We start from the raw sequence: 13,781 nt of genomic DNA, 5'->3' as shown, positions 1-13,781 counted from the left end.
ATTTTGCCATAACTTGTTTCACACAGCGATTTAAGATTTCCCGCCATACAAAAATTTGTAGAATATGAAAAAACCTTTCAAAAGACATATGACTTGTCATTATTGGTTTTTAGGCCAGTGTCCATACAAAACTGCCCATCCTCCTTTCACGGGCTGTGACTACAGGTTACACCCCGTGAGATTTCAAATGTAAGTACTGTTACTCAAAATATTGCATATTCAACCTCAAAAATACATTATGTAGCGATTAAGAAAGCAGGAAAAGCCACCTGTAACTTCTATTGTAGGTATGTATTATTCTCTCTCTCTTGGCCTAGCCTTATCCCATCATTTGGGGTCGGCTCTCCTAGTCCTTCTTCGCCAGGACGCTCTGTCCCGGGTTGTCGCAGATGTGACATTTGCATCCTTCATGTCCTTATTTATGGTAGCTATCCATGTTTGGGGGGGTCTTCCTGGTCCTCTTTTAGGCGCCGGAAACATTTCGAGTACTTGTCGGGTCATGTGTTCGGGTGGGCGACGCATTACATGCCCATACCACCTGAGTCGGCCTTCCACTAGCTTTTCTTGAATTGGTTTTACCCTGAAGCTACCACGGATGAGGGTATTCCGGATGCGATCTAGTCGCGTTACACCCCCGGCCCAGCGCAGCATTCTCATTTCAGCGGCATGTAGCCTATCTTCTTGTTGTTTTTTGAGAGGCCAGCACTCGGCGCCATACGTTAGAGCTGGTCGTACAGCGGTTTTGTAGATTTTGCCTTTAATGTGTACAGGCATTCTCCTGTCGCACAACACTCCTGACAGCTCTTTCCATTTCACCCATCCTGTGTTTATTCTTTGGGATATGTCAGTGTCGACAGTTGCATCGGTGGTAACGACTGAACCTAGGTATTTGAAACTATCTACTCTATTCAGGGGTGTGCCTTCAAGACTGATGGTGCTGGTGTTATTTTTGCCGCTGAAATTGCAGTGAACATATTCGGTCTTTTGTTTGCTGATTCGTAGACCGGCTTCCTCTAACGCGGCTCTCCATTGCTCCAGAATTTGCTGTAGGTCTTCCGCATTTTCGCTGACGAGTGCTATATCGTCAGCGTAGAGCAGGTCCCGGGGAGGCGGTCGTTGTAGCTTTGCAGTCAGATAGTTCATTACCAAATTAAATAGCAGGGGACTCAGCGCTGACCCCTGGTGAACACCAACCCTTACTTCGAATTCATCACTTACACCGGCCGGGCAACGTACTCTTGTTGTAACGTCCTTATACATATCTTTGACAACGCTGATGTAATATTCTGGTACGTTATGTCCTCGTAATGCCCGCCAGATTAAGTCTCTTGGAACTCTGTCGAAGGCTTTCTCTAAGTCGATGAACACCATATGTAGATCAGTTTTTTTATCCCGATATTTTTCCATTAAGATTCTTATGGTATGGATGGCGTCTGTGGTAGATTTTCCTGCAACGAAACCGCACTGGTTTTCTGTGACCTCTGTGATTTCAAGCAGTCTCCTATTTATTACCCGTTCCCAGATCTTAAGGGTGTGTGATATTAGTTTGATTGCGCGATGATTTCCACACAGCCTAATGTCTCCCTTGTTTTTGTAGAATGGGATTATGTAGCTTTTCCTCCACGCCTTTGGAATACCATTGACCAGAATTTTATTAAACATGTTAGTCAGGAGCGCTATACCACCCAGTCCTAATTTCTTCCACAGCTCCGCAGGAATATTATCGGGTCCCATAGCTTTGTTGTTTGCCATTGCTTTAACAGCTGCTTGCACTTCGGCTGGTGTTATGCACGGAATTGGTCCTGCTGTTTCAGGCGTAAGTTGGGTGGGTTGTTTACGGGGATATGTTTTATTCAGGAGCTGACAGTAGTATTCCTTCCATCTTCGTTTAATGTCCTTATCTGAGGTGAGTAGCTGGCCGCTTTCATTCTTAATGTACTTAACAGTTTTCAGGTCCTTGCTGTTGTTGTTTCTGAGTCTAGCTATCTTGAAAAGTTCCCTGTCGTTGGTAGCCGCTTCTAGTTTGGCGTAGATATCGTTGTCGCAGCTTGCTTTTGCCTGTGCCACGGCTCGTTTTGCTGCCTTTTTCGCGTCTTTGTACGCATTCTTATCACCATCGTTGTTTGTTTGCTGCCACAGCTTGAAGAGAACTTTTTTCTGCTCGATAGTTGATTTAACGTCATCGTTCCACCAGCTAGTTTCCTTGTTGTTACTTATAGGTCCTTTTGATATTCCCAGATGTTCGGCTGCTTTCTTATTGCACAGATCTTCGAAGGCTTCCCACATGGTGTCGACGCTACCTTCATAATTAATATTTTGGAGGTGCTCAGCGATTTCGCTGCAGAGTTTATGCCCTTCTTCTCGCTCAAGTCTGTGCCAGCGTATTTTAGGTGTTCTATCTTTTTTCACTTTTACAGGTTTTCTCACGAGGAATTCGGCGACTAAGATTCTGTGTTGTGATGTAAGGGGCTCCCCAGGGATTACCAGGTATGTATTATTCGTATATACTTAAATATACGTAGGTAATATTTAAATTGTAAAATTATGACTATACTAAAATATCCTGGTCACGGCACCGAGTGTAATGTACTGATACAATCATTATTGCTATAATAACACCTGTCGTTAACTAATCTTATTGTTTTGTAGTTTCCCCGTATTGTTTCTGTATAGTGTACAAAATTGCGTATAATTAGTTACATTACTAAATTACGTAACAGTTGTATATGCTTTGTTTTACATGCGCATATTATGAATTTAATTTTAATTACATTAAAATATTGTAAAACATTTCTAGAGGTTAAATATTGTTTGCTATTAGCAAATGCTACTGAATAAATCATCAGATAATAGTATCTTTTGAGAAATGAGATGGATACTAAACCATTCCAAATACGTAAAAGTCAAAAGCGTCATGCCATATAAATTCACATAGACGTTTTGAGGTCAGTGTTAGAATTGTCATTTTCAGACCACATCATGGGGTAATTTTGCTCAATCATCCAATTTATGCGCTGTTCAATTGTACGATACAATATATGTTGTTCACTGAGTAAATCATCAGTCATTTAAATATGTGTCATTCGAGTTTTGTTTGAGTATTGAATAAACTAGCTAGGTTATGTTTGGGTCGAAATAAAAAAAAACTCATAAATTTTACTAGCATTGATTCTTACACGAGTCTCCAATTAGTGGTCATATAGTCACTAGAATTCATTGTTCTACCAAAAAGCGAGACGATACACCAAAGTACCTGAGACTAGGTTGGTGTTATATGTGGGCATTTTGGCAACCAGCACTGTTTCACCAGGTTTAGATCCCAGAAATTGACATGAGATGTAGCAATGGGAATGCTGTCCACCAAATTTAGGAAGTCAGTCACACATCGGAGTGGCGAACAAACATAAGTATGTATAACTACGATGGTGTGCAGAGTTGTAGACGATACTATTCGTCGTAGTACCTCACCCGAGACTAGATTGGCGTCGTGTGTCGGCAATCGGAACTGCTTCTCCAAGTATTTGGGGAGGAAGCTGTAGACCCCGGAGATCGGCATGAGGTGGAGCACAGACGATGCCGTCCGCCACATCAGGATGTCGTTGGTCAGCTGCCGCTTTATTGTGGCGAAGAAATCTGAAATTATTAATAATGGATTAGTACTTTTAATCTTGAGCAACCGCCTTGGCCTCAAGATAGAGGCTCGAGATAGAAAGGCGTGGAAGGACCTTGTGGAGGCCCTATGCACCTATGGAGTGCACTAGGACAATCAACAACAACAACAACAACAGTACTTTTAATGAATACGTAATCAGTGAGATTTCAATTTATACCAATAAATATCGCAACTGCCAATTCATTTTACTTCTTTGTAAATTTTGTCATGGTATTTTACAGTCTTGAAGTTGGTGATCCTGCAGTCTACTTTACCAAAGTGGTTTGAATTCCTTTTGATGCTCATCCAAGGGGGGGCAAAACCGCGAAATACCAAGCATATTTGGCGGACTACAACAAGACAAAATGAGAGTAAATCAAGCTTCAGCTTCAAGCGATTAAACCTTTGATAAATACCTTTGAATAATGGCTGGCTCTTCTCTTTGCTCTTCCTAATGACGGGCACAGGCTCCTGCCGAATCTGCTTCGGGAAGAAAAACATAAGCGCCGACAGGATCACGATGAATCCGGCGATGAACACCATCCCTGGAAGCATACAATTATGATTTTCTAATAGGCAGCAAAAGTTGTCAAAGTCGCAGCAAAGAATGCAATCTTTCTGCTGTAGAATCACACAGGATCAATATTATAGGATGTCGTGTAGAGAGAGAGAGAGAGAGAAAGAGAGAGATTAATAAGAGTTGGTCAGCACTAAATAAACATAAGTAATCTGAAATACCAATGCCTGCTTGGGCCCTGAAATCTAAATCTAAGTGAAGATGGCTAAGATCCTAAGTGCTTGATTAATGACTAATTTACGATTTTGTAGCTAAACCTACACGTCTTAATGTTAAACTATTCAGAACAAACTAGATTAGAAGTAAAAAAGTTTCCTTTTTATTGAAAATATCCCACGAGTTTATTGTTACTACAATGGCAGCAACTTGCACTAGACTAGGTAGACTCGAACATCAATGTAGACAAACATAATATGTCCATTTTTGGTAATGATCTTGTAGAGTAGCCGAGTAAGTGCCGGATGTCTAGACTTGTGAACATTTGCATAATTTGTCGGCTCGCGTCCACACGAGAGGGTTATTAGAGGCCTCTGTTAGTTTAGCTAAGTTCGAAGACCAAGTTATGACCTATTACAGAGTCTAATTTTATCTCTGAAAATTTTCAAGCTAAGTGTCAACGTTTTTGATGCCGATCAGGTGCTCTCATGGAACGGCGGTTTATTTATCCATATGGAAATATTTACTCCAGAATCTGCAGATGCGAAATTATAAATAGAATTCGAAAAGCTTCGAGATCCGAAAATATTTTCATAATTTCAAGTATTTTGGACGTCTGCTCATAATGCCCGAAAGGAACATATAATTTCTGAGTCCACAAGCATTTGGAGGAATTTATATAAATCGAGTTGTAAATGAATCGGAAGTGTAAAAAATAGCTACTTTTATAAATAAGAAAATAACTTCAGTCACAATACTAAATTTTTCATTCCTTTTTTTTGGGCTGCACTCTTGGAAACTTTTGGGTTTTATTTGCGGAGGAAACTCCCACTATCAATTCACATTAGCCTGTTACTATCATATAAGAATCATTCAACTTTACAGTAAAATATCAACTATTAGAGCCTAACATAACCTTCTATTACGAAGCCTATGCTAATTCTAAAAATTTTAACACGTCGATATTGGGCGCTACAGAAAAATCGCACAGAAAATCAAAGTTTGCCAAAAATTCTGCTAAAATTTCGAGCAAATACAAGCTACAATGGAGTTAATTTTTTTGTACAGGAATCATCGTGTGTTGAAGAAATTATAAAGAGCTGAGCCATATCTAATTATGGCAATTATCGTCTGATGTGTGAAACACGTCGACCCGGTCGTCGTAGACCCGGGTATGTCCCGGACCCGGGTATGTCCTTAAACTACGGCCAAATGCACCGGAGGATGGGCAGCAGCATCCCTTCAGCTACGGTGGAATATACTGCGATCGCCAACCCGCCTGCCAAGCGTGGCGATTATGGCATATACCCCCTAAATGATGTACACAAGTAAGCCACGGCCCCGAGGTTCCGGCGACCCCCGGTGCGCTGGTCATGGTAGCGGTCAGGGTACTGGCGGGGTCAGGGTGCGAAGAATCTCCGGCAAAGATCCGGCTACCACCACCGACAACCTTTGGCCCTGGCAACATACAACACGCGTACACTGCGGACTGACGAAAAGTTAGCGGAACTGGAGGAAGGATTGAGCAAGTTGCGTTGGGACGTCGTGGGATTGTCAGAAGTCCGAAGAGAGGGTGAGGACACGATAATCCTAAAGTCCGGGAACTTGCTCTATTTCCGGGAGGGCGACCAACAGTCCCAGGGAGGTGTCGGGTTCATCGTCCACAAGTCCCTCGTAAACAATGTGGTGAAGATCGAGAGTGTGTCGCCTAGGGTGGCGTACCTTATACTCAGAGTATCTGAGAGGTACTCGTTGAAGATCATACAGGTGTACGCGCCGACTTCGGCACACTCCGACAACGAGGTGGAGGCTATGTACGAGCATATTTCAAAAGCCATGCATGGCTCCAAAACCTACTTCACCGTTGTTATGGGGGACTTCAACGCGAAACTAGGCAAGAAAGATGGTGACGAGCTGAGAGTGGGGCAATTTGGAGTTGGAAGTCGGAACCACCGGGGGCATCTGCTGGCTGGTTTCTTGGAGAAGGAGGGACTCTATATGATGAACTCCTTCTTTAAGAAACGCGAGCACAGAAAATGGACCTGGATGAGTCCCGACAGTGTAACTAAAAACGAGATCGATTTCATCATGTCGACGAAGAGACATATATTCAATGATGTGTCTGTGATCAATACGGTCAAAATCGGAAGCGATCACCGCTTGGTAAGAGGCACATTGAATATATGTCCTAAGCTAGAACGCTCTCGACTGATGAAGTCCACGCTCCGTCCTGCACTCCAAACACAAAACCCCGAAAGCTTTCAGCTGGAACTCCAAAACCGTTTTGATTGTCTAGGCGATGATGTGGACGAATTCAACGACGGGTTTGTGGAAGCTGTCCATAGCGCTGGGTCTAAGTTTTTTAAGGCCCAACGGACAAACAAGACCAAAAGGCTCTCAGACTCCACTCAGAGACTCATTGAAAAAAGGAGTAAAATGGTTCTACAATCTTCAGCTGACGCGACTCTATACCGGCAGCTCAACAAGCAGATCTCTAAGTCCCTCACCCGCGATATGCGCCAATTTAATACTAAATGTATTGAAGAGGCCATAGAGCGGAATAAGGGCTCCAAAGTTTTTGCAAGGGATCTGTCTGTTGGGCAAAGCCAGCTCGCCAAATTGAAAACTGAGGATGGTAGAATCGTCACATCCAAACCTGAGCTCCTGAGTGAGATAGAGAGCTTCTATGGACAGCTATATACGTCAACCAGCAGGCCCGAAGTTGGTCTGGCGGAAGACCATAGAGCTAGACTGACCCGACACTATACCGAAGACATCCCGGACATCAGCCTGTACGAGATTAGAATGGCTCTTAAACAGCTTAAGAATAACAGGGCGCCTGGTGAAGATGGAGTTACAGCCGAACTTCTGAAGGCGGGTGGTAAACCGATCCTTACGGCCCTTCAGAAGCTGTTCAACTCCGTCGTACTAGAAGGGAGAACGCCAAGGGCATGGCACAGAGGTGTGGTGATACTGTTCTTCAAAAAAGGTGACAACACTTTATTGAAGAACTACCGACCCATTTCACTTCTGAGCCATGTCTATAAGCTGTTTTCAAGAGTCATTACGAATCGTCTCGCACGCAGGCTTGATGACTTCCAGCCTCCCGAACAAGCCGGTTTCCGAAGAGGCTTTAGTACCGTAGACCACATCCACACGCTTCGTCAGGTTATACAGAAGACCGAAGAGTATAACCTGCCCCTCTGTTTAGCGTTTGTGGACTACGAGAAAGCCTTCGATTCGATCGAAACCTGGGCTGTACTACAGTCTCTCCAACGGTGCCAAGTAGACTACCGCTATATCGAAGTGCTGAAGTGCTTGTACGAGAGCGCCACTATGTCAGTCCGACTCCAAGACCAGAACTCGAAGCCCATTCCGTTGCAGCGAGGGTCAGGCAAGGAGATGTCATATCTCCTAAGCTGTTTACCGCTGCACTGGAGGATGTCTTTAAGACTCTGGATTGGAGAAGGCTAGGTATCAACATAAACGGTAAGTACCTCACTAACCTTCGATTCGCGGACGATATAGTAGTCTTGGCTGAGACCATGGAGGACTTGAGTACGATGCTCGATGACCTCAATAGAGCCTCCATGCGAGTTGGTCTTAAGATGAACATGGATAAGACAAAAATCATCTCCAATGCCCATGTAGCACCAATTCCCGTTACAATTGGAGGCTTTACACTCGAAGTTGTAGACGATTATATATACCTAGGACAAGTTATCCAATTAGGTAGGTCCAACTTCGAGAAAGAGGTTAATCGTCGAATCCGACTAGGTTGGGCAGCGTTCGGGAAGCTACGATACGTCTTTTCGTCCAATATTCCGCAGTGTCTGAAGACGAAAGTGTTTGATCAGTGTGTGTTGCCAGTGATGACATACGGTACTGAAACGTGGTCGCTTACAATGGGCCTCATAAGAAAGCTCAAGGTCACCCAAAGGGCAATGGAGAGGGCTATGCTAGGAGTCTCTTTGCGAGATCGTATCAGAAATGAGACCATCCGCAACACAACCAAAGTAACCGATATAGCCCTCCGAATCGCTAAACTTAAGTGGCAGTGGGCGGGGCACATTGCACGTAGAACCGATGGCCGTTGGGGCGGAAAGGTTCTCGAGTGGCGACCGCGTACCGGAAGGCGAACCGCGGGTAGGCCCCTAACAAGGTGGACTGATGACCTGGTGAAGGTCGCAGGAGTCCGCTGGATGCGGGTGGCGCAGGACAGGTCATTGTGGCAATCTTTGGGGGAGGCCTATGTCCAGCAGTGGACGTCTTTCGGCTGATGTGATGATGATGATGATGATGATGTGTGAAACAGGCTGTTCGAAACTCAGACTAATGCGTTAGGTCAGGGGCCTATCAAGGTCTCGGCCAGGGGTGCTAACTAAGGCACTGGTCCCACCGCGAGCTAGTAAACTATGAGCTATCGGCTATAAAAACGAACAAAAGATAATCACTCCCGTGTAAATAAAAGAGACACGGTGATGTTTATAGTTACTCGCCCAGCGGTGAGCTATCAATATCGCCGTGTCTCTTTTATTTGCACGAGAGTGCTTATCTTTTGTTCGTTTTTATAGCCGATAGCTCATAGCTTTCTAGCTCGCGATGGGACCAGTGCCTAACTCAAATACAGTTCACTACAAATGAATAATCAAGTAAAGAGGTATGTTAATACTGTTTAATTGAGTCTGGTGAGTCAAGGGCTTTAATAGACAATATTTATATTTCGAGTTAGCATTTATTAAACGAGATTTTGAAAGAACGTGTGTCAACCCTCGAAACATACAATAGTTCACGGTCCACGAGATGCCACGAGCCGCGACGAATTGCGCTAATCCACCGCCGTACGAAATAATTCCGATACCTAGACCTATATAGGTACCTAGCAATAAGTCTAACCGAGTCATACAAACAGAAAACATTCGCGCTCACAAGGTCGCCCGGTCGCCGCTGAGTCAAGGGCGTTCGCTAGACATAAGGTACTACATGATAGTATATTGTTTACGTTAATCAGTGTTAAAGAGCGTCACATCAAAAATTGTAAACTTGGAAATGTTCCGAGTGTTAGAGGCGAGACCGGTTTAAAAGTAAAAGTAGGCATGGCGGTTGTCGCGTCCCACCAAATCCTCTTGCGGCTGGGCAATTGTGAGGCAGCCTTGGCCGTGACCGCTAGTTATTTTAGTTGGTGACGTGGCGTGATGTAAGCACTAAGCGTGCGTTTCATAACGAGCGTGCGTTCGCCGTGACGAGAAAAAGCGAAAGTCGCGTGGAAATGCAGCGCTCCGGGAAAACACACGGGTCGATACTATCGCCACCTTGCAGTACCACTGCTACGCTATGCAATTCCTATTAAGACTTTAATTGCTCGCCTTGTTTGTTGCAGCGTAAGGCTTTACTTTTGATGTCCACATGTCCGTTATCGCGTTGGTTTAGCTAAATTTCAGGACATTTTACTAGTGAATCATAAATTAAAGCCCTTTCATAGAAATTATAAGTAAATGCGTGAAAACTTCTTATTTCAACAAAAAAGCTCAGGTATTCAAGAGCAAGGGCAATTATAGATGCTATTCCATCTCTTGTGGCTGCCTACCCCAACTCGTTCTTAAATACCCTTTTACATGCATGACAATAAAGTAGTTACGAGGACCATAAATCGCGATAAATTGTCAATAAGTGACGCAAGTCGGTTATTGGCAGACAAAGAGCCGGGCTGCCCAGCCAGCCCTTTCGGAGAAGCAATTACTGCAATTGGTAGTGATTGAGGGGAGGCTAAAGGAGATGATTGGGTTGCGACATGGTCTATATGTTCCATAACGGACATTTTGCAAAACTCAATTATGGAGACGAATGAAATACTTCATTGAGTTATTTCAATAAAGCTTGCATATTCATTATCAGTACACGTAGGTACCGAGATTTTTCCTAGAAAATTATATGAAAATATTGTCAAAATCTGATACATTCCTGTCTTCATAAAATATATATGTCCCAGGGAAATGGCCAAAACAGAGATTTGATTATACGGTACGGTACCGATAAAAAAGTACTTCAAGAGTAATAAATGACCTTGCACTTGAATAGGTAGGTACCTAGGTACTACGATTGTGTCACTAGCTCACTAGATATCTATGATTAGATAAGAATACTTTTGAAATCTTTAGACACTTAGATACGTGCAAATGTGCCTGATATATTATATCAAATATCAATAAGTCGCTCCAGAAGAACATAAATGTATGTACCTTATAGCCCTGAGACTAGCGATTCTTAATATTCTTATTCAAATTATAGGTACATTAATGAGGCGACGGGAGGCACTCCATGTGTCCGCCGAAAAAAACTAATCAGCATTCAGCACTTCATTCATGAACTCACCTAGCGAAATAGAACAATAAGGAAATACTCAGAAACCATTCAATGCGTATTGGCGAATTGACTTTATTGCCAGTCCGGGCACGAATACAGTTTTCTAACACCTTACCACGACTGGACTGATATTTTCGAAATGAAAGTTAAACGATTATGAAGTTTGTTCCTTGAACAAGTAGGGACATCAGTTTGAATCCCGCGTGTGGTTGAAGCGTGGCGCGGGCACACGCATCGGCTTGGCAAACGGGTCACGCGCGTGCTTTCTTCGTGGATTTTGCGCGCAAAATCTGCGCAAGCGACGTTGTAACGGTAGATGGCAGTTCCGCGATGGAATGCCGCGACTCATACTTGCGGCTACCTGGACCTAGATATTCTTATTCTGAACTGAACGTTTGTCTATTTCTATTTTTAACATTTGAACATGGCATTTGGCAAATGGGGGTTACGCTCACCGTGCGCCAAGGTAATCAGTAGTCACAATGCTTCGTGACTGGATTCTTTTTTGGATTGAAAACGCAATGGTTTTTGCCATTGACATAGTTCCCACTAAACGGCTATTGAGAATATACTGTTACCCTAAATACGAGTAATTAATAAAGGTAAGCTTTTTGTTGAAGTCGTATCATAACTGCATGGTCTTTAACATATTAATGCGAAGAAAGCACTTAAAAAGATCCATTACATTATGTGATCGAACAAAAATACATAATCGGTATATGAATCCAATTTTATTATCTCATTTTCCCATCTCTTCTACTAAGTTCGTGGGAATTAATCTTTACTGTCTACATTATAGGATTGGTATTGTAAATACAGTGAGTCAGTATCACAGAGAACCTCCTATAGAGTAGAAATCTTGTATATTTTGTTCGCGATACGAGTCACCAGTGTTTGGGGTGCGAGGAGCGGGCGGGGAATGTGTTAAGCGCGCTGTGATTGGCCGTTTCAAGGACGGCGGGCAGTCGCGCCAGATGAAAAGGGACAGAAGTATGACTGTCCCTTTACTGACGCGTAAGTGGCCAATGTAAGTTGACCTATGCCGGCTCTGAATAAATTATAAATATGACTTATTTGTGGAATGTAATGCCGTCTGTTTTTAAATTTGAGCTTCTTGTTACCTTTCCACACCATTTCACACTACAGGTGGACATCTTTAAGGCATCAAAATACCCTTTTCCAATTTTTTAGTGCGAAAAACACGCGCTGCTTTCGGGTCTGTTACTTGGTCGATACTGATCGGGCACGGCGAGCGCCCGCGCTTATATCAGTGCAAATACTAGGAAGGCTGGCGACCGCGAGTCGTCTTGTAATGGATGTCTATAGGGGTTGGTCTGTGGTCAGTATACAAAGTATCGAAGTTATTGATGCATTAGCGTGATGCGGTGCATTACGAGGCAAGACAGTTTAATTAGTCTAACTACTTCATCAGTCGCATTATGTAGCTTAGAAACTAGTTACAATTACTATTACTTTTGAATTACCATTATACAGATTTACAGATTAGTAATGAAAGTAAATATCTATCCTCGTAACGCCTACCATACAACATTTTTGCCAGGGTATTTTGATTCTAGGTGTACTTGAAATTGAGTCGAGTTTCATTTGTCCGAAAAAATTTTGAAACAAAAGAAATGCTACTTTATTTGTTTACATAAAAGTTTAAATTCCATTGAAAACAAATGTCAAATCAGTAGTAGGTACCTAAGTAGATGAAAACTAGCCTTGAGATACCTACTAACAATTCGGGTCAATATTAGTTTAAAATTAATAATTAGGTACACACTAAGGTAATTATGTATTCGTGTCAAGAATTAACCTTATATTAGATCGATTTTATAATAACATCTATAATTCCAATTAATGATATTTGTTGAAATGCAAATTTGAAATTGCGTTCCGATTTTGCTTCTACAGATACATTATGTTATGAATAAATATTATGTAAATGTATTTTTAATTACATCCCTCGAAACTGCAAGTGTCCGTTATAAAATAAAACAGTAGATACTAAAACTAAAATAAATCTGTGACCCGGATGGAAAAGGCTGAGAGAAAACATGATGTTGCCAATCTGGCACCCAGAGTACCTGACAAAAAAATCCCAACGCAGGTCCAATCACTCCTATGACGATAATAAGAGCTCATAATATATTAGATACAAAGCCACCAACCTCCGACCCATCACTGGATGGATGCAAAGGGGTCCAAGTACACTTTGGTACAATGAGCACTCAGCAGGAAACATTAAGCTGGTCCTATTACCCTGATACCGATGCTAATAAAGGTTTATCAGTAATATGATAGACTTACCAAGCCACCAGGCTCCCACCCATCGTGGGTCACTGGAGTCGTAGCCGGGATCTGCAAGGGGGTCCACGTACACCCTGGTGCACAGAGCCCCAAGAAGGAAGCCCAACGCTGGTCCAATCACCCTGATGCCGATAGTGATCGCTGGGGGCAAAGAAAAATTACATAAGTAGAGTTTTCGACGAACGATATATCTTCAAAAGTATGTTATGGGAAATTAAGCTCCTCAATCCTGAATTTCTTTCTAAATTAGTGATCGTTGACTACAACTTTTCGGCCATAGATGGCATATACTGACGTTATGACATTGCAAAGGGATTAAGTGAAATTCATCGTTAAAGTTTATCATATATGAAGTGTAGAGGTTGTCTATAAATGAATTGAAGAAAAGGAGAGAAGCGACGTATGTTAATTTTGTTAAAATATATTCATCGGTGTGAAGACAACTTCATAAATAAATCGGAAAGCTTTTCCTAACTCGATTCGAACAATGGTCTCCACGTTGACTGTTCTACTCGTAAAAGGGACAGCATAACACTGTCAATACTGTTATGCTGTCCCTGTCACACGATGTTAATGTTATACAAAATTTTATAACATCCAAAATGAGAGCACCATTGGTCTATTGCCTAAGTTGTTTTGAGTACAAACAACGATCACATGCGCTCATAACTAGATATTGAATCAGATTACGTGATAGCGATTACGGGGACGCGTGCGCAC

The 13,781-nt window shown here is 42.6% G+C and overlaps 1 protein-coding gene across 4 annotated transcripts in view; it reads right to left on the bottom strand.

The window, feature by feature from the left end:
• LOC125225854 (solute carrier organic anion transporter family member 74D-like) overlaps positions 1-13,781 on the bottom strand; it is a 68,804-nt gene that overhangs the window by 4,564 nt on the left and 50,459 nt on the right. For all 4 annotated transcript variants that reach the window (XM_048129728.1, XM_048129725.1, XM_048129727.1 and 1 more), the window contains exons 3-5: positions 13,062-13,202; positions 4,069-4,197; positions 3,469-3,633 (exon numbers count right to left, since the gene is read on the bottom strand). In XM_048129728.1, the coding sequence (XP_047985685.1) occupies positions 3,469-3,633; positions 4,069-4,197; positions 13,062-13,202 (435 nt within the window). The remainder of the gene's footprint in view (positions 1-3,468; positions 3,634-4,068; positions 4,198-13,061; positions 13,203-13,781) is intronic.

The sequence above is a fragment of the Leguminivora glycinivorella genome, chromosome 4, assembly GCF_023078275.1.
Source record: "Leguminivora glycinivorella isolate SPB_JAAS2020 chromosome 4, LegGlyc_1.1, whole genome shotgun sequence".
In the NCBI taxonomy this organism is placed as follows: domain Eukaryota; kingdom Metazoa; phylum Arthropoda; class Insecta; order Lepidoptera; family Tortricidae; genus Leguminivora; species Leguminivora glycinivorella.
Note: the sequence above shows the minus strand (reverse complement) of the source record. Positions and strands in the feature narration are given on the sequence as shown.